This window comes from Macaca thibetana, chromosome 1 (genome assembly GCF_024542745.1).
Source record: "Macaca thibetana thibetana isolate TM-01 chromosome 1, ASM2454274v1, whole genome shotgun sequence".
Classification (NCBI taxonomy): Eukaryota; Metazoa; Chordata; class Mammalia; order Primates; family Cercopithecidae; genus Macaca; species Macaca thibetana.
This window is the reverse complement of record NC_065578.1, coordinates 898,572-926,283: the sequence shown is the minus strand read 5'-3', so window position 1 is coordinate 926,283 and position 27,712 is coordinate 898,572. Positions and strand designations below refer to the sequence as shown.

The following is a 27,712-nucleotide window of genomic DNA, read 5'->3' as shown; positions in this document are numbered from 1 at the left end:
GACAGCAGTGTTCAGAATTCCAGCCACTCATCTGAAGAAAAAAGGTGTGAACTGAGCTCTAAAGCAGCACGAGACGGAAATGATCTAGAAAACTTTGGATTTTTGACGTAAATTTTAATGTTTCATATTAATTTCTTGAAAATTTATTAAATGTCATTGAAAGCCTTATTACGATTTTCAGATCCTTTCAATAAACAAGACTTGTAAAAAAGAAGCTGGGTTAATAACACCTTTCTTCTGACGCCTTGTAACCAACATAGAGGGGTTGGGCAGGGTCACCCCCATTAAATCCTGGCCCCGAAATGCCCATCCACCGAGTGTGGGGCCGGCAGGCTGTCCTCCCCAAGGGGCTGTGTGGTGCCCCAGGGGCTGGGAGTGCCGCTGGCTCTTCTGGGCAAGGGGGCACTGCCCTGGCAGGGGGAGGGGTAGACAGAGGGACTCAAAATCGTGGGGTGCTGTTGCCTCGGGCAGGCTGTGTTTCTCCTGGAAGAGCCACTGAGACCAGGGGGAGTTGAGTCCCTGCATCCCCGGGGCCAGCAGGGCTGGAAGGGCCCCTCCATCCGGGCTGCCTAACTCAGGGGCAGCCACAAGCCAGGTGAGGACCTGCTGTCCCCTGGGCCCAGCCTGGGCACCGACATCGGCCTCCCTCCCTCCAGTGATGTGGTCCTCCCCGCAACCCCCCAACACCGCAACCCCACACCATCCCTGTTGTCCTAACAAGGCCCAGATGAATGTGGCTCAAGGCTTTGCCCGGAGCCAATCTGTGCTACATGCGTGCAAGGCCAGGAGAGACCAGAATGACCACCCCATGGGCACCTGCACCACCAGCACCCTGCACCGTTTTGGGGATGTGAAAGCCTGGGCTGTGGGCCCCTCCCTACTGACCTGGAGCACCTCTGTCTCCCCGGCCTGGAAGAGGCTGTGGATCAAGCCTTAAGCTTCCCAGCTTTCAGGAGCACAGAGGCCCCAAGACATCCTCGGGGGCTGCCGTGCTCAGGCCTGGGGCTTGGAAACCTTTTCAATCCTGAAGCGGCAGCATCCAGGGTCTCTGCCGGGCCAGCTCCAGCCTGTACCCTGGGCACCTCTGTGCTGGGCCTGGCACCTTCACCCTGCCTCCCACAGCCATGGTGTCTCCTCAGGTCAGGTCAGAAGGTGCTGCAGCCAGGCACAAAGACCCAGCCCAATTCCTGCGGCCCCTGCGGGGTCTGGTGAGGCCTGTTCTGCTGGGAGCCCAGGAGGCTGCGACCCTGGAGCCGGAAGTCCGGTTGGGGGAGAGCAGGGTGGGGAGGGTATGGCAGAGGAGCTGGCCGGAGGAGCCCAGGGAAGGTTGGCAGTGCTGGGGATGTCGGGGACGGCAGGAGCTGGTACGTCACCGCGTGGTTCAGCCGTTTCCAGCACATCCCGCCCCAGAAGGATCTTGACCAGGGCATAGGCTGCCTTCAGGGTCTGGTAACACCAAGGAGCCAAGGCAGGCAGTAAACTGAGGCCACAACCTCCTTAGGAGCCTCCACCACCAGGACACGCACCGGAAAGAGGAAGGAGGCCCCTGCGGAGAGCAGGGTGGGCAGGAGTGGGTGGCCAGGACAGGCAGTGCCCAGTGAGGGGTGGTGGGGACCCAGGAGCCACAGAGGAGCTGGCTTGGACACCCTGTGCAGGAGGCACTTGGGGCCTGTGCTCCGGCCTCACCAGGGCTGCCCCACGCCCATATCCTGCTGATAAGCCCCAGGACCAGGATCCCCACCCAGCTGCTCTGCAGAGGGGACAGGAGGCCAGACAAAAAGATGGACAAACACACACACAGACACACCACACAGAAAAATAGGCGTGGGCACCACTGAGACACACACGGGCACCACACTCAGACACAGACACACACAGAAAAAGACACATGGACGCCACTGAGACGCACACACTCAGAGACACGCAGTGCGCTCTGGGAAACAGGACGGTTCCTCCAAACCAGCAAAGGGCCCAGGAGGCCGGGCGCGGTGGCTCAAGCCTGTAGTCCCAGCACTTTGGGAGGCCGAGACGGGCGGATCACGAGGTCAGGAGATCGAAACCATCCTGGCTAACATGGTGAAACCCCGTCTCTACTAAAAAAAAAAATACAAAAAAATAGCCAGGCGAGGTGGCGGGCGCCTGTAGTCCCAGCTACTCCGGAGGCTGAGGCAGGAGAATGGCATAAACCCGGGAGGCGGAACTTGCAGTGAGCTGAGATCCGGCCACTGCACTCCAGCCTGGGTGACAGAGCGAGACTCCGTCTCAAAAAAAAAAAAAAAAAAAAAAAAAAAAAAAAAAAAAAAAAAAAAGGGCCCAGGAAAGCATGGGTGGCCCTGAGTATGGAGGGTCTGAAGGCTGCGGGAACTTGCCCATGAGTGACCTTGGCCTAGAGAACTCCCCGGCCTCTTTCCCCACCTGCTGATGAGGACAAATTGCAGGGGCATGAGCGGCTGCTGCTCCCCCACCGCTGGACAGGTGGCCGAGTGGCCTGCAGGCTGGGTCTCCAGGTGGGGACCTTCCCTGCTTCCTCCCCATCCGTGGGGCCTTGGCACAGACCCCATTCTCTGGGGCCTCTGTTCACACCCCACACCTCCCTGCTGTCCTCAACGCCCCTTGGGAAACTTCAGCTCCTCTGGGCCGGCAGGTCTCACCCTCCCTGCTGAGTGGGAGCCCAGACCCAGACTGAGGCTGGCTGGGGGACATGGAGGAGCCTGTGGGCCGGGGGGACCCAGAAGGGGGCAGAACAGAGCTAGCCATGACCTCTTTCCTTCCTGCCTTCTAGAAGATCATCCAGGCCCTGAAGGCAGAGGAAAGGAATCCCACAGCCCATGGGCCCCTCAGCCTGGGGAGACCCTGCCCCGAGGTCAGCAGGGAGGCCAGGGAGGACCGTGTGGAGGACTCTACCCAGCCATGTCGCAGGCAGCACAACCCGGGAGGTCCCGGGAACCAGGGATGCACTTTGGAGGTTTGAATAGCGCCTGGACCCATCAGCCTCCCACACAGCGAGGCTTCCTGACTCCTAACCGACTCCACATCGTGTGGATAGAAATTCACTGAAATACATGACAACGGCATGCAGGCAGGAAAACATGTGCAATAATACAACAGCTCGATGTTCTCAATACAAAGCTCACAGAATTGACACAAAACACTAATAGAAAAATTGTCAAAGGGCAGAAACCGATGACTCAAGGAACAATATAAATAGCTAAGAAGTGCAAGGCACGGTGGCTCATGCCTGTAATCCCAGCACTTTGGGAAGCCAAGGTGGGTGGATCACGAGGTCAGGAGATTGAGACCATCCTGGCTAACATGGTGAAACTCCATCTCTACTAAAAATTCAAAACAAACAAACAAACAAACAAAAAAATCAGCCGGGCGTGGTGGCGGGCGCCTGTAGTCCCAGCTACTCGGGAGGCTGAGGCAGGAGAATGGTGTTAACCCGGCAGGCGGAGCTTGCAGTGAGCCAAGATCACGCCACTGCACTCCAGCCTGGGTGACAGAGCGAGACTCTGTCTCAAAAAAAAAAAAAGAAATTTAAAATTAAAATTATTAATACACGCCTCCCAGGCAATATAGCAAAGAGAAGTGGGGCATGGTGGCTCACGCCTGTAATCCCAACACTTTGGGAAACCGAGGTGGGAGGTCCTTCTGGGGAGAGGAAGAGAGGAAGGCACCCAGGCTTCCCAGACACTATTCCAAAATCATTAAACTGTACATCCCAAGCCCAGCACAGTGACGGCCACCTGCAGACCCAACTCCTCCGGAGGTTGAGACCAGAGTCCTGAGTTTGAGCCTAGCCTGGGCAAAGTAGTGAGATCCACCATCTCAAAAATAAAATAAAATGCATGGTCCCTCATGAAATGTAAGGATTTGCTATAAAAATTTTGAGAGGCCAGGTGCAGTGGCTCACACCTGTAATCCCAACACTTTGGGAGGCCAAGGTAGGTGGATCATGAGGTCAGGAGATCGAGACCATCCTGGCTAACAAGGTGAAACTCCATCTCTACTAAAAATACAAAACAATTAGTAGGGCGTGGTGGTGGGCATGTGTAATCCCAGCTACTCCGGAGGCTAAGGCAGAGAATTGCTTGAACTCAGGAGGCGGAGCTTGCGGTGAGCTGAGATCACACCACTGCACTCCAGCCTGGGCGACAGAGTGAGATACCGTCTCAAAAAAAAAAAAAAGGCCGGGCACGGTGGCTCGGGCCTGTAATCCCAGTACTTTGGGAGGCCAAGGTGGGTGGATCACAAGGTCGGGAGATGGAGAACATCTTGGCCAACAGGGCGAAAACCCGTCTCTACTAAAAATACAAAAATTAGCTGGGCACGATGGCGCACGTCTGTATTCCCAGCTACTCAGGAGGCTAAGGCAGGAGAATCACTTGAACCTGGGAGGCAGATGTTGCAGCGAGCCAAGATCACGCCACTGCACTCCAGCCCGGGCGATGAGAGCGAAACTCTGTCCCAAAAAAAAAAAAAAAGAAAAAAAGAGTACTTTTTATAAATCTGCTTTTGAAATCATTTGGATACTACAGCGACCCTGCTGACCACAACAGCCGAGACTAGTGGGCAAATCACCAGACATTTCTGGGTTTCCTGCAAAGTAGGAAAATCTACTTTGTAAACTGCTCTCAAATTTATGAACTCCGTGTGGATCGTGAACTCAGGCACCAGGCAGATTGCACCCCACTGCGTTAATTTCACTTCTGAGTCTTTCATAATTTTCTTTATTCCTTTTTTTTTTTTTTTTGAGATGGAGTCTCACTCTATGACCAGGCTGGAGTGCAGTGGCGCGATCTTGGCTCACTGCAACCTCCACCTCCTGAGTTCAAGCGATTTTCCTGCCTCAGCCTCCCAAGTAGCTGGGATTACAGGCAGCTGCCACCATGCCCAGCTTTTTTTTTTTTTTTTCGTATTTTTTGTAAAGACGGGGTTTCACCGTGTTAGCCAGGACGGTCCAGATCTTCTGACCTTGTGATCCCCTGGCCTCAGCCTCCTAAAGTGCTGGGATTACAGGTGTGAGACACCGTGCCCAGTTTTTTTTTTTTTTTTTTTTTTTAAGACAAGGTTCTCACTCTGTCGCCCAGGCTGGAGTGTGATCCTAGCTCACTGCAGCCTCGACCTCCCAGGTTCCAGCCATCCTCCCACCTCAGCCTCCCGAGTAGCTGGGACCACAGGCACCATCACCGCGCCCTGACCGGCTCCCGGGGGCGCTCCGCGCCCCTCCTCCTGCCCCACTCCTCTGGGACATCCCCACCAAAGACCCCGCGGGAGGAAACAGTCCCAGTCTCTGGCCCAACCGTGTTGCGGGCCCCACGGGAAAGCCTGGGGAAGGAGGCTGCCATCAGCGGACGCCCTGGCCAGGATCTGAAGCTTTACGAAGGTTCGTACAACGTAAAGAAGAAGAAGTGAAAGTTTAACGAAACGTAAAAGTAGTCTTTATTTATTTACGAGACGGAGTCTCGCTCTGTCCCCCAGGCTAGAGTGCAATGGCGCGATCGATCTCGGCTCACTGCAACCTCCGCCTCCGGGTTCAAGCGATTTCCTGCCTCAGCCTCCGGAGTAGCTGGGGCTACAGGCGCGCGCCACGAGGCCCGGGTAATTTTTGTCTGTATTTTTAGTACAGCTGGGGGCAGTTTTACCATGTTGGCCAGGCTGGTCTCGAACTCCTGACCTCAGGCGATCCGCCTGCCTCAGCCTCTCAAAATGCCGAGATTACCGGCGTGAGCCACCTCCCCCGGCCAAAAGTAAACTTTTCTTTCTTCTTTTGAGAGGGAGTCTCGCTCTGTCGCCCAGGCTGGAGTGCAGGGGCGCGATCTCGGCTCACTGCAGCCTCCGCCTCCGGGTTCAGGCGATCCTCCTTCCTCCGCCTCCAGGGCCGGGACTACAGGCGCCCCCACCACGCCCGGCGAATTTTTGTATTTTTAGTAGAGACGAGGTTTCACCTTGTGATGCGCCCGCCTCGGCCTCCCAAAGGGTTGGGATTACAGGCCTGAGCCACCGTGCCCGGCCCAAAAGTATTCTGTAAAGAGCCCTTTAGCTGCAACTTCATTCCCGAACATTATTTGAGAAAGTAACGCTAGGAAATCGCTCCACGAAGTTCCAGAGCCAGAGTCCTCGGCGCCGCGGGCAGGTGTGTCCGCTCCGGACGCCCCCAGCAGCGCGGGCGCCAGCCTGATGCGGAGGCCCCGCCCCCGAGCGCGCCACAAGCCAATCAGCGCCCTGAGGCGAGTCCTCACCCCCGCGCGGCGGCCCCGCCCCCCAGCAGCTTTCCGTCAGGCTGGGCGGAGCTCCTTCCGCCAAGAGGCGCCTTTGTGTCTTCTAAGTTAAGCGTATTCAGTGGATTTCTTATTCCTTGAACCCAAACCTGGGGCCTCTGGGGCTTAGAGAGCGGCCTCCACAGACTGGCCGATCCCGCCCTGCAGTGCCGGCGGTGGAACAGCGCGGGCGGAACCAGCGGGCTGCCGCGGGGGTGGGGGCCGCTGTTTCCCCCTCCCATGTGCCTGCAGTGGAACAGCCCGGGAGGAACCAACGGGCCGCGGGGGTGTACTGAGCTCACCGTCTTCCTCCTCCCTCTGCCTGCAGTGGAACGGCCCGGGCAGAACCAACCGCGCGGCCGCAGGGAGCACTCAGCGCGCCGTGTGTCTCCACCCAACCCTCCCCGTGCGCCTACAGTGGAACCAACAGACGGCCGCGGGGAGTAAGCGCGCCGTGTCCCCACCGTGTGCCTGCAGTGGAACGGCCCCGGCGGAACCAACGGGCGGCCGCGGAAGGGCACTAAAAACTCCTGTTTCCATCCTCCCATCTGCCTGCAGTGGAACGGCCCGAGCGGAACCAACGGGGAGGGGCGCTGAGCGCGCCGTGTTTTACCCCCAGTCTGCCTGGAGTAGAACGGCCCGGGCGGAACCAACGGGTAGCGGCGGGGGCGTTGTGGGCCGCGGCGCGGTTCCCCGCTCCCCGGCTCCGGGCACTGAGGGGCGGCGCCCGCGGGGCAGCGAGGAGCCCGATGCCGGGTTCTGCGCGTCATTTTCGGCCCCGCGGGCGCCCCGTGAAGCCCACCTGGGTCCGCCCGCCCTGTGACACTCCCCATAGCCGAGCTCCGAGCCCCCTCCGCGGCCTCGCATCCGGCCCCTCCAGCGCGCGCCTCTCAGGCCCCGCCCGCCGGCGTCCCTTTGTTGTGAAGGCGGCGGGGCCCAGCGCTATGCCTGCGGCGGAGACTGCATCAGGCTGTTGGTGGGTTCTGCGTGCTGGGTGCTGTGCTCGGTGCTGGGTGCTGAGTGCTGGGTGCTGGGTGCTGCGAGGTCGGTGCTGGGTGATGGGTGCTGGGTGACGGGTGCCGGTACTGATGCTGAGTGCGCGGGCGCCCGGGGTTCCCCTGCCCGGATTGGCTCCTGGGGGGTCCTTTCCTACGGCGGGCGCTGTGCGCGGAAAACGCTGGTGGCGTTTTGCGAGCTGGCTTTGTTTTCACGTTCGGGAGTCCACGGCGACCCACACGCCCTGAAACCCGGGAACGCGGTGTGCGTGGCCGCAAAAAAAAAAAGCAAAAATCTCCCGACAGCCGAGCTCCCGTTCGGTGGCTTTTTAGTTCTTTGTTTTTTAATGGAGCGCAACCTACTTTGCTCAGGAAGCCTGCACGTCACATTTTCAGGCCACACGAGCCCGTGTTTTAGGAAGGGTCGCTGAGGCAGGAGTAGGAAGGTTTTCCACGCCACTCACGCATTTTCAGTGTAGGCAAATCAGAAAACGGAGGGCAGAACGAAAATGAGCGGATCTGGGAGTCCAGGCTGCGCTTCGTCCACATCTGTAACAGATGTTTCCTGGTGAAGATGTGTAGGGCGCAGTGGGTTACCTGGGCAGGGGGGGCACAGGGCACCCTCCTCGGGGTGCCTTTGGCGTTGGGCACTTGTGTGGTCTCCAGCTTCCGGGTGTTGGAAGGGAGTGTCCCCCTGCAGCCTGAGCCTCTGCCAGATGGTTTCCTTGGGAGGAACTCCCAGGGGGAGGTCTGAGTTCCGGGGCATGGTTTGAAAATTTGGGACACGTTTTGCCTGAAATGCCCTTCTGGCTGTTTGAACCCACCTGGACTTCCTGACCAGGGGCACGGATTGTTAACCTCTGGTGCAGAGGCCTGGCTAGGAGAGGTCTGCACAGTTGGACAGGGTGCAAAGTGACGCTTTGTCATAATCCGGTGCTCAGATTCCTGTGGTGGGACGAGCAGCTCCTGTGGCTTTATCCCATTTTAAATCCAGGTTTTCTTTTCCTTCTAGTCCTCGGGCTCCTCCCGGGGACCCATGTCCAGACAGCGGAAGGGAAGGATGTCACTTCTGAGATGAGGTTCAGAAAGGCCAGGGCTCCTGTCCTGGCTGCTGTCTCCCCCTCCCTGATGAGCTTGCTGGATGAAAGCTCCTGTCAGGCTGTGGGGTGTCCTGTGGAGAAACTGGCAAGAAACTGGTCTGGGGCCTTTCCACCTATAGCCAGCAAGGAACTGAACCCAGCCAGCATCCACGTCATTGAGCTCAGAGGTGGACCCCAGCCCCAGCTGAGCCTTCGGATGAGGCCACAGCCCTGGTCCACGGTGTGATTGCAGTTTCAGGAGGGGCCTTAAGCTAGAGGCCCCTGGCTAAGCTTCCCACAGATTCCTGCACCACAGGAGCCGACATCCAAAGCATTTGTTGTTTTGAGCTGGTAAGCGTGGAGTGACTGTTACAGGGCAGTAGAGAAGGGACATGTACCCTTTGTTCTTTTTATTGGCCTTTTAGAAGTTGTCCTCTGTGAATCGCTTGAACTTGGGAGATGGAGGTTGCAGTGAGCTGAGATGGTGCCACTGCTCTCCAGCCTGGGCAACAAGAGCGAAACTCATTCTCCAAAAAGAAATAAATTATCTGTGAAATATGTTTTTTTTTTTTTTTTTTTTTTTGAGACGGAGTCTTGCTCTGTTGCCCAGGCTGGAGCGATGGCACAGTCTCAGCTCACTGCAGCCTCCGCCCCCCAGGTTCAAGCGATTCTCCTGCCTCAGCCTCCCAAGTACCTGGGATTATAGGCGCCGCCACCACACCTGGCGAACTTTTGTATTTTTAGTAGAGACAGGGTTTCATCATGTTGGCCAGGCTGGTCTTGAACTTCTGACCTCAGGTGATCTGCCCGCCTCAGCCTCCCAAAGTGCCAGGATGACAGGCATGAGCCACCATGCCCGGCCGACTTTTTTTTTTTTTTTGGCCTGTTTTTCTAATTGGTTTGTAGGAATTATTTATACAGTCTGCATATTAATCCTTTGTCATGTTGCAAGTATCTTTTCCCAGGTTGTGGCTGTTCAGTTCACTTTGAGGTATGTATATATATATTTTTTTTTGTTTTTTTGTTTTGTATTGTTTTGTTTTTTTGAGACAGAGTTTTGCTCTTGTTGCCCAGGCTGGAGTGCAATTGTGCGATCTTGGCTCACCACAACCTCTGCCTCCCCAGTTCAAGTAATTCACCTGCCTCAGCCTCCTGAGCAGCTGGGGTTATACGCATGCGCCACCACACCTGGCTAATTTTGTATTTTTAGTAGAGACGGGGTTTCACCGTGTTAGCCTTGATCTCCTGACCTCGTGATCCACCCGTCTTGGCCTCCCAAAGTGCTGGGATTACAGGCCTGAGCTACCGCGCCCGGCCATTTTTTTTTTTTTTTTTTTTGAGACAGGGTCTCTCCGTGTCACCCAGGCTGGAGTGCAGTGGCGCGATCTTGGCTCACTGCAACCTCCGCCTCCTGGGTTCAAGCAATTCTCCTGTTTCAGCCTCCGGAGTAGCTGGGATTACAGGTGCACACCACCACACCTGGTTAATTTTTGTATTTTTGTAGAAACAGGGTTTCACCATGTTGGTCAGGCTGGTCTCGAGCTCCTGACCTCAAGTGATCCACCCACCTTGGCCTCCCAAAGTGCTGGGATTACAGGTGTGAGCCACTGCTCCCAGCCCACTTTGTGGTATACTTTGGTGAAACAGAATTCTTCGTTTAGCCAATTTAGTCCACCTGACCCTTTTTTTAATGGGTCATGCTTTTGGGGTTTGATTAGAGAAATTATTGTCCTACCCCAAAAAGGGTCAGGAGGACATTCCCTTATATTTTCCTGACCATAAAGTTTGGTGTTTTTTTTTTTTTTTTTTTTTGAGACGGAGTCTTGCTTTGTTGCCCAGGCTGGAGTGCAGTGGCGTAATCTTGGCTCACTGCAAGCTCCGCCTCCTGGGTTCATGCCATTCTCCTGCCTCAGCCTCCTGAGTAGCTGGGACTACAGGCACCCGCCACCACGCCCAGCTAATTTTTTTTATTTTTAGTAGAGATGGGGTTTCACCGTGTTATCCAGGATAGTCTCAATCTCCTGACCTCATGATCCGCCCGCCTCGGCCTCCCAAAGTGCTGGGATTACAGGTGTGAGCCACCGTGCCCGGCCAGCGTAAAGTTTTACACATTTAAGTTTCTCATAAGAACAGGCCACCTGGGTTCAAATCCTGACGCGGCTGCTGTGAAGCCCTGTCTTACCTTTGTGTGTCTCACGTGGTGATAACAGCACCTTCCCCAGAGGGCTATTGTGTGGATTCACCGCTGTGCAGAGGGCCTCGGACCCTCCAGCAGCAGAGTCAGGGCTGCATCCGTGTTACTCGTCGCCGTGTGTCTACTGATACGGGATCAGAATCCGGTTTTTCTTTTCCCCTGGCGTGGACAGCTGCCTGGTATCAGACTGAATAAGGCTTGCTGCTTCAACAATTGGTGGTGCCTCCATTCTGCACACGCCAGACCTGTTTGTTTGTTTGTTTGTTTGTTTTTGAGAGAGTTTCACTCTGTCACCCAGACTGGGGTGCAGTGGTGCAATCTCAGCTCACTAAAGCCTCCGTCTCCCAGGTTCAAGCGATCCTTGTGCCTCAGCTCAGCCTCTCGAGTAGCTGGGACTACTGGCACCCGCCACCACGTCCAGCTAATTTTTCTATTTAGCAGGGTTTCGCCATGTTGGCCAGGCTGGTCTCAAACTCCTGACCTCAGGTGATCCGCCTGCCTCTGCCTCCCAAAGTGCTGGGATTACAGGCGTGAGCCACTGCGTCCGGCATATGCTAGGCCTGTTTCGAGGTCCTTATTCTTTTGCATTTGTTTACTCGCCCAGCCCTGCACCGAGGTCTCAGACTGAACTAGAAGTCCTCCTGTCTTGGGAGGACAGCTGCCGCCCCCTCCCCGCCCTGCCGTCTCCTCGCAGGACGTGTTTGTTCTACCCATCGTGTGTGCATAGTCTCCCTCTGTGATTGACACGTGCCTCATAGGGCTGGATCTATCTTGAGACTACATAGCCTCTTGTTTCTAAGCTTTTTTTTTTGAGACGGAGTCTCGCTCTGTCGCCCAGGCTGGAGTGCAATGGCGCGATCTCCGCTCACTGCAGCCTCCGCCTCCTGGGTTCAAGTGATTCTCCTGGCTCAGCTTCCTGAGTAGCTGGGACTACAGGTGCACACCATCACACCTGGCTAATTTTTTTGTAGTAGAGATGGGGTTTCACTGTGTTGGCCAGAATGGTCTCGATGTCCTGACCTTGTGATCCACCACCTCAGCCTCCCAAAGTGCTGGGATTACAGGAGTGAGCCACCGCGCCCGGCCGTTTCTAAGCTTTTACTCAGTAGTTTTAGTGTCTCTTGGTGACACTGTTGTGATTGGGATTATTGTGATGGTTGCCACATGGTGGCTTCTCATTCCTCACTCTGATGATCATGGATTGACTTTGTGCTGAAAGAAAGACTTCCCCTCCGTTGCCATTCATTCATCAGCATGGCCTTGTGGGCTGTTGTTTTACTGGGGGTTCTGATCCTTTACTGTGTTATTTACTCTGCCTTTCAAGCCCCCTGAGCCCTCCCTCAGCCAGCTCTGAGTTCATTCCTGGAACACAAACTTTCGGTGCAGCTAACCTGACAGCTCCTCTGGCATCTTTCCCACCACAGCCCAAGAATCAGTCATTTTTCAAAGAAGCCTGGTTGGCTTTAGTGGAGAATGATATAGATTATTTTTGGTTTTGTTCTGTTGTGTTTTTTAGACGGAGTCTTGCTCTTTGCCCAGGCTGGAGTGCGGTGGTGCAGTCTTGGCTCACTGCAACCTCTGCCTCCTGGGTTCAAGCGATTCTCATGCCTCACCCTCCCAAGTGGCTGGGATTACAGTCACCCGCCACGACTAATTTTTTTTTTTCTTTTGAGATGGAGTCTCCGTCTGTCACCCAGGCTGGAGTACAGTGGCCTGATCTAGGCTCACTGCAACCTCCGCCTCCCGAGTTCAAGATATTCTCCTGCCTCAGCCTCCCAAGTAGCTGAGACTACAGGCGCCCGCCACCATGCCTGGTTAATTTTTTTTTTGTATTTTTAGTAGAGACTGGGTTTCACTATGTTGGCCAGGCTGGTCTTGAACTCCTGACCTGGTGATCTGCGCGTCTCGGCCTCCCAAAGTGCTGGGATTACAGGAGTGAGCCACCGGGCCTGGCCTAATTTTTTGTATTTTTAGTAGAGACTAATTTTTTGTATTTTAGTAGAGACTAATTTTTTGTAGTTTTAGTAGAGACAGGGTTTCGCCATGTTGCCCAGGCTAGTCTAGCACTCCTGAGCTCAGGTAATCTGCCTGCCTCAGCCTCCCAAAGTGCTAGGATTACAGGCGTGAGCCACCGCGTCCAGCCCCGTTAGTGGAGAATGATATTTAGAAACCAAGGTTAGGGTGCTGGCGGCGCTGTCCATGTGTCGCTGTCTCTGGGCAGATGTGCTGTGTTCAGGTGTGTGCGTGCGTGCATGTCGCCTGTTCACCCATCTGTTACATCCCGTGCACTCTGGCCCAGTAGCACCATCACAGGCAAACACCATGGGGGTCATTCCGTCCATCTTCCTTTCTTCTTTTTCTTTTTATTTATTTATTTTTATTTTATTTTTTTTATTTTTTTTAATTTTTTTTTTTTTGAGACGGAGTCTTGCTCTGTCCCCCAGGCTGGAGTGCAGTGGCGCGATCTCGGCTCACTGCAAGCTCCGCCTCCTGGGTTTACGCCATTCTCCTGCCTCAGCCTCCCGAGTAGCTGGGACTACAGGCGCCCGCTACCTCGCCTGGCTAGTTTTTTTGTATTTTTAGTAGAGACGGGGTTTCACCGTGTTAGCCAGGATGGTCTCGATCTCCTGACCTTGTGATCCGCCCGCCTCGGCCTCCCAAAGTGCTGGGATTACAGGCTTGAGCCACCGCGCCTGGCATATTTTATTTTATTTTTGAGACAGCCTGGCTCAGTCGCCCAGGCTGGAGTACAGTGGCGCGATCTTGGCTCACTGCAAGCTCCGCCTCCCGGGTTCACGCCATTCTCCTGCCTCAGCCTCCTAAGTAGCTGGGACTACAGGCGCCCACGACCACGCCCGGCTGAATTTTTGCATTTTTTGGTAGAGACGGGGTTTCACCATGTTAGCCAGGACGGTCTCGATCTTCTGACCTCATGGTCCACCCACCTCGGCCTCCCAAAGTGCTGGGATTACAGGCGTGAGTGCCTGGTCTTTTTATTTTTTTGAGACACAGTCTCTTGTTGCCCAGGCTGGAGTGTGGTGGCATTATCTCGGCTCACTGCAACCTCCATCTCCTGGGTTCAAGTGATTTTTTTGCCTCAGCCTCCCAAGTAGCTGGGATTACAGGTGCATGCCACTGCACCCAGCTAACTTCTATATTTTTAGTAGTGATGGGGTTTTGCCATGAACTCCTGACCTCAGGTGATCCACCTGCCTTGGCCTCCCAAAGTGCTGGGATTACAGGCATGAGTCACTGTGCCCAGCCTCTTCTTTTCATTTTTATTTTAATTTTTTCACTACAAGAAGGACTTCCTTTCCTATTTGCATCTCCCTTCACTTACAGTATGAAGTCTGTCTCCCGTCATCTACAAAATATTTATGTGTTTGCCCAATCCAGAATTCTAACCCATGACTCAGCAAGAAAAAGAAAAGAAAAGGGAGGCTGGGCGCGGTGTCTCACGCCTGTAAATCCCAGCACTTTGGGAGGCTGAGGCGGGCAGATCACGAGGTCAGGAGTTCGAGACCAGCCTGACCAATATGATGAAACCCCCGTCTCTACTAAAAATACAAAAATTAGCTGGGCATGGTGGCTCACACCTATAATCCCAGCACTTGGGGAGACCAAGGCGGGCGGATCACCTGAGGTTGGGAGTTTGAGACCAGCCTGGCCAACATTGAGAAAACCTGTCTCTACTAAAAATACAAAATCAGTGGGGCATTCCTGTAATCCCAGCTACCTGGGAGGCTGAGGCAAGAGAATCGCTTGAACCTGGCAGGTGGAGGTTGTGGTGAGCCAAGATCTTGCCATTGCATTCCATCCTGGGCAACAGGAGTGAAACTCCATCTAAAAGGTAAAATAAGTACAAAAATTAGCTGGATGTGTTGGTGGGTGCCTGTAATCCCAGCTACTCAGGAGGCTGAGGCAGGAGAATCGCTTGAACCTGGGAGACGGAGCTTGCAGTGAGCTGAGATGGTGCCACTGCACTCCAGCCTGGGCGACGCAGCAAGACTCCATCTCAAAAAAAAGAAAAGGGAAAATCGTGCTTAAAGCTTAGTATTTGTTTGGAGCTCCTTGTGTGTCTGGATCTCAGTGTGTGTCTGGAGCTCCTTGTGTGTCTGGAGCCCTTGTATCCGTCACCTGTGCACCCGCATCCAGCGTACGTGCACCCGAGTTCCCGTGGCTTGTTCTGCTTCTCCCCTCGGTGATTGTGTCGTTCATTTGATCTGTGGTGTGGTTCATGCATTTGAGTTCGTATTCCATTTCAGAGACCCTTTTCCCCTACTCTTGTTGATCTAATTATTTTTGCTTTTTATGCAAGTGACATATTTTCATGGTTCCAGAAGTCAGACCTGGAGCCGCCTGCCTCACTCCATCCACTCCCGCCCGCCTCACTCCACCCCGCTCCCGCCCGCCTCACTCCACCCCGCTCCCGCCCGCCTCACTCCACCCCGCTCCCGCCCGCCTCACTCCACTCCCCCCGCTCCCGCCCGCCTCACTCCACCCCGCTCCCGCCCGCCTCACTCCACCCCGCTCCCGCCCGCCTCACTCCACCCCGCTCCCGCCCGCCTCACTCCACCCCGCTCCCGCCCGCCTCACTCCACCCCGCTCCCGCCCGCCTCACTCCACCCCGCTCCCGCCCGCCTCACTCCACCCCGCTCCCGCCCGCCTCACTCCCCCCGCTCCCGCCCGCCTCACTCCACCCCGCTCCCGCCCGCCTCACTCCACCCCGCTCCCGCCCGCCTCACTCACCCCGCTCCCGCCCGCCTCACTCCACCCCCTCCCGCCCGCCTCACTCCACCCGCTCCCCGCCCCCGCCTCACTCCACTCCGCTCCCGCCCGCCTCACTCCACTCCGCTCCCGCCCGCCTCACCCGCCCGCCTCACTCCACTCCGCTCCCGCCTGCCCCGTCACTGAAGAGTCTCCTTATTCTTGGGTGTATCTTTCCTGTATTTTTTCTTTTTTTTTTTGAGACAGGATCTCACTGTGTTGCCCAAGCTGGAGTGCAGTGGTGAGATCACAGTCACTGCAGGCTCATCCTCCCAGACTCAAGTGGTCCCCCCACCTCAGCTGGGACCACAGGCCTCAGCTGGGACCACAGGTGCATACCACCAGGCCCAGGCCTAATTTTTGTACTTTTTTGGTAGAGATGAGGTTTCATCATATTACCCAGGCTGGTATTGAACTCCTGGGCTCAAGCGATCCTCCTCCCTCAGTCTCCCAAAGTGCTAGGATTACGAGCATGAAACAACACCCCCGGGCAAAAAATGTTCCAACTTGTTTTTTTTTTTTGAGATGGAGTTTTTGTTCTTGTCGCCCAGGCTAGAGTGCAATGGCGTGATCTCGGCTCACTGCAACCTCCACCTCCCAGGTTCAAGCGATTCTCCTGCCTCAGCCTCCCGAATAACTGGGACTACAGGCATGCGCCTCCATGCCTGGCTAATTTTGTATTTTTAGTAGGAGATGGGCTTCACCATGTTGGTCAGGCTGGTCTTGAACTCATGACCTCAGGTGATCTGCCCTCCTCGGCCTCCCAAAGTGCTAGGATTACAGGCGTGAGCCACAGCGCCCGGCCAAAATTTTCCAACTTTTTATTTTGAGAAACTTTTTAGACTTACAGCAGAGCTGCAGAAGTTCACCCATGTGCCCTTCTGTCCGCTTGCCCTGACAGTAAGACCCTCGGGAACCTCAGCTCCACTCGCTGGCGTCACATGGCCCTGGCGACTCATCCGCGGGCTGTGTGTTCAGCTTGGGCCAATCTCCTGCACCCATCGCCTCTCTGTGGCATGAGCCGCCCAGGATCCCACGTGGCATCCTGCTGTCCTGGGCCTTGGGCTCCACAAGTCCTTGTCTTTCATGGCCTGCAGATTTTTGGGTTTGCGTGACGTTTCTCACGGTTAGATGTGCGGTTACATATTTGGGGCAAGAAAACCTTGGTGGTGACGGAGCCTTCTCCCGGCGTCAGCTCAGGGAGAGCAGGAAGTTGCTGTGTCTCCTGTCTGGTGACTTGGTGACTCTGGCCCTTGGTGAAGGCAGCGTCCACCAGTTTCTCCAGAGTGAAGTTATGCCTCCTCCTTTGTAATCAGCAGATGTCTTGTGGGGAACTCACTGGAGAGGACACGTGTCCCTCCCTGAGTTTCATGGCAGGTCCTATTTCCTCTTTCGACATCCTTTGGTTTCATCCGTACCCCAGGGCTGATCCTGTTTGGTCTCATCCATGCCTGCGGGGCTCTTTCTGCCCGTTTTGGGACTTGTCTACCTGACGTGTTCCTTCTGTCTGAGAGCCTCTGGCCTGGGGCTGGCGGCCTCCTGGGAGCTTCCAGGCCACTGCGCCTCCGCCACTGCCACCACTCAGCCTGGCAACCTTTGACCTTCGACCTTCATCATTGATGATCTGTAAACATTCTCAGGCCTGACTTGTACAAGTTTTTGTCCAGAGAGGACTTGTTTCTCTGCCCACAGCTGGGTCCCCTACAGGCCCCCAGATCAGCCTGGCCACCCCAGGCTCCCCTCTCTTCCTGTTGGGGGGGTGGTCCTGGGAGCTCCCCTCCGTCTCAAGAGCACCAAGACCCCTTTGCAGCCACTGCCGTCCAGGGTCCGGTTGTTGAGTTGGGGCTTCTGTGGAGCCACTCGCCTGCCCCCACTGTGAGGCAGGAGGCCCTGGTGAGGTTTTGCTTCCACTGTCCTGTTCTTTTTTTTTTTTTTTTTTTGAGGCGGAGTCTTCACTCTGTCGCCCAGGCTGGAGTGCAGTGGCACCATCTCGGCTCACTGCAAGCTCCGCCTCCCGGGTTCGCGCCATTCTCCTGCCTCAGCCTCCGGAGTAGCTGGGACTACAGGCGCCCGCCACCGCGCCCGGCTAATTTTTTGTATTTTAGTGGAGACGGGGTTTCACCGTGTTAGCCAGGATGGTCTCGATCTACTGACCTCGTGATCCGCCCGCCTTGGCCTCCCAAAGTGCAGGGATTACAGGCGTGAGCCACCGCGCCCGGCTTTTTTTTTTTTTTTTGAGATGGAGTTTTGCTCTTGTCACCCAGGCTGGAGTGCAGTGGTGTGATCTCTGTTCACTGCAACCTCCGCCTCCCAGGTTTAAGCAATTCTGCCTCCGTCTCCCGAGTAGCTGGGATTACAGGCTAATTTTGTATTTTTTTAGTAGAAACAGGGTTTCTTTGTGTTGGTCAGGCTGGTCTCGAACTCCCGACCTCAGGTGATCCCCCTGCATTGGGCTCCCAAAGTGCTGGGATTACAGGCGGGAGCCACTACACCCGGCTGGCCATCCTGTTCCTAATTTACAAGGCCCACTTGGGTTGCAGCCAGTCCCCACTTACCATGGTCTGAGTTGTGATTTTCTGACTTTGTGACTGTGGAAAAGCCAAATGCCTTCAGCAGAAACGCCGCCCTGAGCTCACAACCCTCCTGTCTGTCACTTCCGGTGGGGTTGTCTGAATTTCATCAGCTGCTCAGCACGCTTGTAGCCAGACTCCGCGTTAGGCGGCTTAGCCCAGGTGTCACTGATGTGGGTGTCAGTGCACAGAGGTGGGTAAGACACGTTCAGTGCCAAAGGACGGGCTGGGGCTGTCTGTGGAGACGTTGGTGGCCTTGAAAAGATGGTGCGCCGGGGCAGGCGTCTCACAGCAGCCGAGTGTGTGCCCTGCGGCCCACGCGTCTCCTGGGCTGTGCTCCAGACGTGCGTGGACAGCGAATGATCCTCCCTCCTCAGCCTCCCAGAGTCTGGGGTTCCAGGCGTGGGCCACCACCCCTGGCCAGATGTGAAGGTTTGACTGAAACAGGCACCTGTACCTGGGGGACTCCGAGACCCGGTTTCCAACCACGATGTTTTGCACTTGTGCTCGGATACGAGATGTGTTTGGTCTTTGTTCCTGGTTCCTGGCACAGAAGCTCCTCGAAGCCTTGGAATTTCCTGAGTGACAGGAGTGTTTCAGATCACACCTGAGCTTATGCTGATGAGGCGGGGGTTGGCCCCGGGAGAACGGGGTTTGGGGGGACTGGTCGCCAGAAGACCAGGTGACCCCAGGATTGGAGGCTGGGAGCTTTCAGCCCCACCTGCCAACCTCAGGGACACAGCGAGCGAGGGTGGAGAGCAAACGCTGTAAAAACCCGTGAATGAGAGATGGAAGAGTGGGATGGTCTTTGGATTGCAGTATGCGAGGCGGCGCTGGGGGAAGGGGGTGGTGCCCAGAGAGGGCCTGAAACCCAGCGCCTGCCCAGGCCTTGCCTTCGTGTCTCTACATCCAGCTGCTGCTCTGTTTTGTTGGCAGTAACATAAGTGCTTTCTGGAGTTCTGGGCAGTCCTGTCAAACTGATTGATCCCGAGGAGGGTGTCCTGGGAACCCTGATTTATTTATTTATTTATTTATTTATTTTGAGACGGAGTCTCGCTTTGTCGCCCAGGCTGGAGTGCAGTGGCACGATCTCAGCTCACTGCAAGCTCCGCCTCCCGGGTTCACGCCATTCTCCTGCCTCAGCCTCCAAGTAGCTGGGACTACAGGCGCCGCCACCACGCCTGGCTAATTTTTTGTATTTTTAGTAGAGACGGGGTTTCACCGTGTTAGCCAGGATGGTGTCGATCTCCTGCCCTCGTGATCCGCCCGCCTCAGCCTCCCAAAGTGCTGGGATTACAGGCATGAGCCACCGCGCCCATCCAGGGAACCCTGATTTATAGCCGTGGGTCAGAAGCACGGCCCACAGCCTGACTGGCATCTGAGGAGGGGGCAGTCTTGGATCCCGCCCTTGCCGCGGGGGACCTGGCGCTCCCTCCAGGTGGAGGGCTTTTGAACCAGAGGACACACAGCTGGTGTCTGTGGAGAATTGTTCAGTGTGGGAAAAACCCACATCTTCTGTGGGAAGTGTTGTGTGGGAGTGCAGAGAAACTGCGTGCCTCACAGGACTTTATTTGTTTATTTATTTGTTTGTTTTTGGACACAGAGTCTCACTCTATCCCCCAGGCTGGAGTGCAGTGTCTCGATATGTGCTCACTGCAGTCTCCGCCTCCCGAGTTCAAGTGATTCTCTGCCTCAACCTCTGAGTAGCTGGGATTACGGGCGCCCACAAACACACCCGGCTAATTTTTGTATTTTTAGTAGAGACGGGATTTCACCATGTTGGCCAGGCTGGTCTCGAACTCCTGACCTCAAGTGATCACCTGCCTCCAAAGTGCTGGGATGACAGGCGTGAGCCACTGCGGTCGGCCATTCACAGCAGTTTAAACGGAATTATTTTCCTCCATGTAAATCTTTTTTTTTTTTTGAGACAGAGTCTAGCTCTGTCACCCAGGCTGGAGTGCAGTGGCGCAATCTCAGCTCACTGCAACCTCCGCCTTCCGGGTTCACGCGATTCTCCTGCCTCAGCCTCCCAAGTAACTAAGATTACAGGTGTCCGCCACCACGCCCAGCTAATTGTTATAATTTTAGTAGAGATGGGCTTTCACTGTTGGCCAGACTGGTCTCGAACTCCTGGTGTCATGATCTGCCTGCCTTGGCCTCCCAAAGTGCTGGGATTACAGGTGTGAGCCACCGGCCCGGCCTTCCCCGTTAAACCTTGAACTCTCAGAACTGCTTAGGAAGGACCCTGGGCTGTGAACTCTCACAACTACTTCGGAAGGACCCCGGACCCGCGGCTGCTCAGCTGGGTTCCAGTACCCGAAGATACTGTTGCCTTCCCCTGGGCGCCATCCCCAAGATGAGAGAACCAAGTGTCTTTCACTCTCAGGCACTTCCGTGTTTTTACTTCCACACGTGGTGCTTCCTGCACAGCCGGCAGCGTGTGGTGGAGCCGAGTTGTGCGTTTCTGTCTGTGATTGTCCCTCAGGCTCCCCCCCTGCTGTAGTGGGTTTGGGTTTGGGGTCCGCCCCTGGGGCTAAGCCCCTCATTTCCTTTTTTTTTTTTTTTTTTTTTTTTTTTGAGACGGAGTCTCGCTCTGTCGCCCAGGCTGGAGTGCAGTGGCGCGATCTCGGCTCACTGCAAGCTCTGCCTCCTGGGTTTACGCCATTCTCCTGCCTCAGCCTCCCGAGTAGCTGGGACTACAGGCGCCGCCACCGCGCCCGGCTAATTTTTTTGTATTTTTAGTAGAGACGGGGTTTCACCGTGGTCTCGATCTCCTGACCTTGTGATCCGCCCGCCTCAGCCTCCCAAAGTGCTGGGATTACAGGCGTGAGCCACCGCGCCCGGCCTTTTTTTTTTTTTTTTTTTTGAGACGGAGTCTTGCTCTATCGCCCAGGCTGGAGTGCAGTGGCCGGATCTCAGCTCACTGTAAGCTCCGCCTCCCGGGTTCACGCCATTCTCCTGCCTTGGCCTCCCGAATAGCTGGGACTACAGGCGCCCGTCACCACGCCCGGCTAGTTTTTTGTGTTTTTTTAGTAGAGACAGGGTTTCACCACGTTAGCCAGGATGGTCTCAATCTCCTGACCTCGTGATCTGCCCATCTCGGCCTCCCAAAGTGCTGGGATTACAGGCTTGAGCCACCGCGCCCAGCCGAGCCCCTCATTTCCATCGTAGCTTCAGCTCCGTCAACGTGGTGTTTGTTTCCACTGTTGACAGGCACTTAGGTTGGAATTCTTTTGGTGTTTGCTTTGTCTTGTTTTGCTGCTAACAAAAAATGCTGCATTAAACACCCACCTCCAAGACGTCTATAAGAAGGTGTGAAGAGCCCACCATTTTCCCGGGACCACTTGGCCCTCTGTGACCCAAGTCAGCCTCGGTGAAGTGGTTTATTAATTTTCTCGTTTTTCGTTGCTCCCTGTCACCTGCAAGACCTTTGAAAGGTTGCACCCAGCCAGGCATGGTGGCTCATGTCTGTAATCCCAGTTCTATGGGAGGCTGAGGCGGGCGGATCACATGAGGTCAGGAGTTTGAGACCAACCTGGGCAACATGGTGAAACCCTGTCTCTTCTAAAAGTACAACAATTAGCCAGGCTTGGTGGCGCGTGCCTGTAATTCCAGCTGCTCGAGAGGCTGAGGCATGAGAATCCCTTGAATCTAAGAGGTGGTAACTGCAGGGAGCTGAGACTGTGCCACTGCACTCCAGCCTGGGTGACAGAGTAAGACTCTCAAAAAAAAAAAAAGAAAAGAAAGAAATGTCTTACTAGACAGTTTCAGGCTGGAATCTGTTTGCATTTGTGCCATCCGGCATTTCCAGCCTGGGAAGAGTCAGTGACAGGAACGAACCGTGGGTGCCTCTGTGGGGGTGGCTCCCAGCGGCTCCCGCCTGGTTGCCCTTGAGTTGGCTGAGGAGCTGAGAACTTGGACTTCAGGATTCTCTGACTTCACTGGTCTGACGTGGAGCTCCCAGTGTTTGAATAAGAAGTGGCTGGGTGTGGTGGCTCACGCCTGTAATCCCAGCACTTTGGGAGGCCGAGGCAGGTGGATCACTTGAGGTCACGAGTTCAAGACCAGCCTGGCAACATGGCGAAACCCCGTGTCTACTAAAAGTACAAAAATTAGCCAGGCGTGGTGGCAGGCGTCTGTAATCCCAGCTACTCGGGAGGCTGAGGCAGGAGAATCGCTTGAACCTGGGAGGTGGAGGTGCAGTGAGCCAAGATTGTGCCACTGCACTCCAGCCTGGGCAACAGATCAAGATTCCGTCTCAAAAAACAAAAGAAAAAAATGGCAGCTAGCCTCAGCCGTTTACGCAGGGACAGGTGTTTATGTGGGAGGAAGATTAGATATTAGATCTCGCCTCCTCCTGCGGCCTTGGAGCTATGGGGACAGGGACGCTGGGGGTGAGGACGGTTCATGGTAGTAAAGTCCTACGAGAGTGGGAGGGGAGTGGAGGCCCCAGGACCATGTGGGTGCAACAGCAGGGACGGGACAGTCACCCAGACCGAGCCGGGGCAGGGCTGTGGGAGCACAGGTCAGTGTGACGTTGGCTGGGGCTCAGCATGCGTGACCCAGGGCTGGGCAGTTCCACTCCTGCATGTAGACACAGACGAGGATGCTCCTAGTAGCCCTACCCAAGTGCTTCTTGCCAGAATGGGTCCATTTGTCCAGTGGGCTGCTGTGCAGCGATTGGACGCAGAACCTCGTCCTGGCTGCACGGACAGGCCTTTGTTTGCAGTCGGCTTCTTGGTTAAGCTCTTTTAATTTTTTTAAACTTTTTTTTTTTTTTTTTTTTTTTGAGACGGAGTCTGGCTCTGTTGCCCGGGCTGGAGTGCAGTGGCCGGATCTCAGCTCACTGCAAGCTCCGCCCCCCGGGTTTACGCCATTCTCCTGCCTCAGCCTCCCGAGTAGCTGGGACTACAGGCGCCCGCCGCCTCGCCCGGCTAGTTTTTTGTATTTTTTAGTAGAGACGGGGTTTCACCGTGTTCGCCAGGATGGTCTCGATCTCCTGACCTCGTGATCCGCCCGTCTCGGCCTCCCAAAGTGCTGGGATTACAGGCTTGAGCCACCGCGCCCGGCCTAAACTTTTTTTTAAATTAGAGGCAGAGTCTTGCTGTGTTGCCCAGCCTGGAGTTCAGTGGCACAATCACTGCAGCCTTGACCTCTCCTGCTCAAACAGTCCTCCCACCCCAGCCTCCTAAGTAGTTAAGACTACAAGCACCACTGTGCCCGGCTACATTAAAAAAAATTCTTTTTATTTTTTTGAGATGGAATTTTGCTCTTGTTGCCCAGACTGGAGTGCAATGGCGTGATCTCGGCTCACCGCAAACCTCTGCCTCCCGAGTTCAAGTGATTCTCCTGCCACAGCCTCCCGAGTAGCTGGGATTACAGGCGCCTGCCACCATGCCCGGCTAATTTTGTATTTTTAGTAGAAAGGGGGTTTCTCCACGTTGGTCAAGGTGGTCTTGAACTCCTGACCTCGTGATCCACCCGCTGCAGCCTCCCAAAGTGCTGGGATTACACTCGTGAGCCGCTGTACCCAGCATTTTTTTTTTTGGGAGATGGAGTCTCACTCTTTCACTCAGGCTGGAGTACAATGGTGCAATCTCGGCTCACTGCAAGCTCTGCCTCCCAGGTTCAAGCGATTCTCCTGTCCCAGCCTCCCGAGTAGCTGGGATTACAGGTGCCAGCCACCAGGCCTGGCTAATTTTTTTTGTATTTTTAGTAGAGACGGGGTTTTGCTGTGTTGGCCAGGCTGGTCACGAACTCCTGAGCTCAGGCAATCCGCCCGCCTTGGCTGCCCAAAGTGCTGGGATTCCAGGTGTGAGCCACTGCTGCTGGCCCAGAACCTTAAGTTCTTGATGTACAGAGAACAGCAGCATCATTGAAGTGTGATTTCTGTTTTTTTGTCTCCACTAATTGTGAGCAAACATTAGGGTGGGGACTGGGCTGCTTGTGCGGGTCCCACGGGCTTCTTGGGAGCCCAGTGTCAGCAGAGAAGGGGAACGGGGGCCCTCACTGTGGGGAGCAGTTTTGCCTGGAGTGCTGTGAGTTTCTCAGATGGAAACTAAGTGGACATTCTGTTCTGGCAAGAGAGGGATGCGCGGCCGCGTGTGGGCTGGGAAATGCTTGCCTTTGGAATTCCAGGTTTGCCTTGATGTCAGGTGGGCCATGACGGGCATCGTCTGCCCACGCCCGGAGCCCGGCGTCCTGCTCGTTGTTCCTGGGGGTGGGTTCTTGAGCGTTGCCTCCTTGCCGTGTAAATGAATTTGGTTTTAGAAACTCGCTGGTGGTGGCAGAGTCTGCGTAGCAGGTGCTGTGACAGCGTCCCCAGTCGAGGTGGAAGGGAGAGGGCAAGGGCCGTGAGGCCCAGTGAGGTGGGGAGTGAGATCCCGGCCTGCTGTGCAGAGCCCTGTCCCCGTGCTCTGTCCTTTTGTTCTGCCGCACCCTTTGTTCTTGGATTTTCACCTCAGGAAAGCCAGGTAGCTGCTCCACCCCCAGCCCGGGCCCATCAGTCCGGGAAAAGGGCACAAAGTCTCCTAGCTCCCTGGCTCAGGGCCCAGCCAGTCCTAGCTCCAGGGAGGCTGCAGCCCACAGAGATTTATTTCCCGGCTCATTGTCACCCCAAGCTAAGCCGCGGACCATGCTGCTGAGCAGGAAGAAGGGAATGGTGTCTCTGTGGAGATCCGGCACTGTCAGTGGCCTGAGGAGTGGACACAGTCGCCTTTTGCTATTCTGAGGCTGTGGGAAGTGGTGGAGGGGCTGGCCTCGTCCCCACTGAGGCCTGGGGTGCCCTTGGAGGCAGCTGTCCTGGTGCACCGAGGGGTCAGGGCACACATGGGTGGCCTGGGAGCGTCCGGGTGGCACTGAGCTAGCGGTGTGATGGGCAGATGGGGAGCTCTGGGTGCACAGACACACAGAGCAGGGGTAGGAGAGGAGAGAGGGGACGGCGGCAGAGGCCACAACACACAGAGCAGGGGGAGGGGAGGAGAGAGGGGACGGCGGCAGAGGCCCTGGTGTTGCCCCCACTGGGGAGAGGGCAGGACCACCTGTTCCCGGGTGTGGAGAGGCCGAGTTTCAGGCACCTCTGAGCACTGCTGGGCAGGTGAGCTGGGGGAAAGGCCGGCCTGAGCACCTGGGGGAAGTCTCGGTAGGGGAGGGGGCGGAGTGCGTCCTTCAGTGTGAACATAGAATATATATACAGACAGCACGCACGCAAGTGCATAAGCATAAACCTAGAAGGAGGTCGTGGGTGAGGTGGGAACCCCAGTTTCCCGGGGGAGAAGTGAGAGGAGGAGGGGTCCTGGGTCGGGCAGCGCGGCCGGCACCACACGCTCCCAGAACGCCGTGTTGGTGAGACAGGATGGGTGCCCCTTCAGATGCACAGCCACCCACCGAAGTAGGAAGAGAAACCCAAGTGTGAGAAACAGGAAATCAGGGCTGCCTGAGTGCTGGGGTTGAGACCTGGGGGAGGTGGGGTCTCGGTGCTGCGGAGTCACGGTGGCACCTGCGCAAAGCCCGAGCTGGGGGGATGATTCCCACCGGCCCTTGGAAGGAAACAGGCTGTTCTGACCTTCCCGGAGGTTGTGGGAAGGGAGGGGGTGTCTCGCCTGAAAAGCCACAGTCACCTGAGCGTGAGGCAGGGGTAAGTGTGGCTTTGTACCACGGGGTCTGTCTAGAGAGTAGCATGGAATTAGTCCTGGGGCACCTGGCGGCGGCAGCCACAAAGCCCATCAAGAAGGTGCAGCTGCCAGCCAGGGCGTGAAGGACCCACAGCCCCAGGTCTGCCAGGAAGGTCAAGTGTGCCTGGAGACTGTCTCCCAAGAGCAAGGATCTGCCAACACGTGCAGAGAAAAATGGGATTCAATTGCTAAAACTCTCTGGACAGTGAATGATTGCATTTTCTTTTTTTTTTCTTAAGACAGTCTCACCCTGTTGCTGAGGCTGGCGTGCAGTGGCACCGTGTCGACTCACTGCAACCTCTGTCTCCTGGGTTCAAGCAGTTCTCCTGCCTCAGCCTCCCAAGTAGCTGGGACTACAGGCACCTGCCACCATGCCCAGCTAATTTCTTTTTGTATTTTTAGTAGAGATGGGGTTTCACTGTGTTAGCCAGGATGGCTATGATCTCCTGACCTTGTGATCCGCCCACCTCGGCCTCCCAAAGTGCTGGGATTACAGGGGTGAGCCACCGCACCCGGCCCCGCCTGGCTAGTTTTTATATTTTTAGTAGAGACGGGGTTTCACTGTGTTGGCCAGGCTGGTCTTGAACTCCTGACCTCAGGTGATCTACCTGCCTCGGCCTCCCAAAGTGCTGGGATTACAGGTGTGAGCCACCGTGCCTGGTGCAATTGCATTTTCAGAGTAATTTTAAATTGGTGGTTGAAACCTTTGAGGACATTGAATGTTCAAAACGGGTAATATGTTTCCCTTTCTTACCGTTTTAGCGTCTGCTTCTGCGCTCTGCCTGGGAGAGGCCCTGGTGGCCTCGTTCCTGGCGCCCGGAGTCCCTGCTGCGGCCCCACCCCCAGGCGGTCCCGGTGACCCATGCTGCCCAGCCTGGAGGTAAAGTCGTTCCTGGCGGTGGCTTCGGCATGTCGTCCTCGGTGAAAACCCCGGCGCTGGAAGAGCTCGCTCCTGGCTCTGAGGAGAAGCCTAAAGGCAAGTCGCCTCTCAGCTGGGGCTCTCTGTTTGGTCACCGAAGCGAGAAGATTGTTTTTGCCAAGAGCGACAGTGGCGTGGATGAGAACGTCCTGACCGTCACCATCACGGAGACCACGGTCATCGAGTCAGACTTGGGTGTGTGGAGCTCACGGGCGCTGCTCTACCTCACGCTGTGGTTCTTCTTCAGTTTCTGCACACTCTTCCTCAACAAGTACATCCTGTCCCTGCTGGGAGGCGAGCCCAGCATGCTAGGTAGGCGGCGGCTGGCGCGGGGTGGAGACCAGCTGCCCGGGAGGGTGTGGGGAGCCCGGGTCAGGATGGGAACCCGGGGTGGAACCCGCTGCAGGTGCGGGGTCAGGATGGGAACCCGGGTCAGGATGGGAACCCGGGGTGGAGCCCGCTGCAGGTGCGGGGTCAGGATGGGAACCCGGGTCGGGATGGGAACCCGGGGTGGAGCCCGCTGCAGGTGCGGGGTCAGGATGGGAACCCGGGTCGGGATGGGAACCCGGGGTGGAGCCCGCTGCAGGTGCGGGGTCAGGATGGGAACCCGGGTCGGGATGGGAACCCGGGGTGGAGCCCGCTGCAGGTGCGGGAGGGGTGATTCTCCCGCTTGGCTTTGGCCCCCTCCCTCCCGCAGGCGCGGTGCAGATGCTGTCCACCACGGTTATCGGGTGTGTGAAAACCCTCGTTCCTTGCTGTTTGTATCAGCACAAGGCCCGGCTTTCCTACCCACCCAACTTCCTTATGACGATGCTGTTTGTGGGTCTGATGAGGTAAAGAATCTCACACTTTGGTTGAGTCTCTTTTTCTTTAAATGTAAAGTTCCTGTCTTGTTACTAGAGCGGGGACTCTGCTGGCTGGTGAGTTTTCAGTGCAGAGTTTATAAAAGCGTCAGGGCCGTCCAGATTTTAGGACACCAGGTGAATGTGAATTCGTGGCTCTCACTGCCTCTTGCGCAGTCAGCTTCTTTCCAGGCTGGTGGTCACAGGACAAGGTGCCTCCTTGTCTCTGGGGCATTTTCAAAGGGTGGCGGATGTCACTTCACGTTGGGCGCAGTGCCATTTCCTGGGGGCTCGACCTAAAGCGTCGCAGAAGCAGGTCCAGGCACCACGTTGGTGATGAGGAGGTGGGAAGAGGGGCTGACGTGCCCATTGACCGAGCAGGTCCCTTGGAGAGAGCCTGCCCAGTGGCTGCA

General features: G+C 55.9%; 4 protein-coding genes across 5 annotated transcripts in view; 3 read left to right on the top strand and 1 right to left on the bottom strand.

Moving 5' to 3' along the window:
• SSU72 (SSU72 homolog, RNA polymerase II CTD phosphatase) overlaps window positions 1–27,712 on the top strand; it is a 179,554-nt gene that overhangs the window by 6,079 nt on the left and 145,763 nt on the right. The gene's annotated exons all lie outside the window — the stretch shown is intronic.
• The window catches only part of GABRD (gamma-aminobutyric acid type A receptor subunit delta), a 378,620-nt gene that overhangs the window by 287,149 nt on the left and 63,759 nt on the right, over window positions 1–27,712 (bottom strand). The gene's annotated exons all lie outside the window — the stretch shown is intronic.
• The window catches only part of SLC35E2B (solute carrier family 35 member E2B), a 40,762-nt gene continuing 20,000 nt past the window's right edge, over window positions 6,951–27,712 (top strand). For both annotated transcript variants that reach the window (XM_050786211.1, XM_050786204.1), the window contains exons 1-3: window positions 6,951–7,236; window positions 26,301–26,769; window positions 27,155–27,290. In XM_050786211.1, coding sequence (XP_050642168.1) covers window positions 26,448–26,769; window positions 27,155–27,290 — 458 coding nt within the window. In that variant the 5' untranslated portion in view covers window positions 6,951–7,236; window positions 26,301–26,447. The remainder of the gene's footprint in view (window positions 7,237–26,300; window positions 26,770–27,154; window positions 27,291–27,712) is intronic.
• The window catches only part of LOC126951620 (cyclin-dependent kinase 11B), a 60,826-nt gene continuing 50,165 nt past the window's right edge, over window positions 17,052–27,712 (top strand). Inside the window, exon 1 of the mRNA XM_050785949.1 lies at window positions 17,052–17,055. The gene's annotated coding sequence lies outside the window, so the exon portion shown is untranslated. The remainder of the gene's footprint in view (window positions 17,056–27,712) is intronic.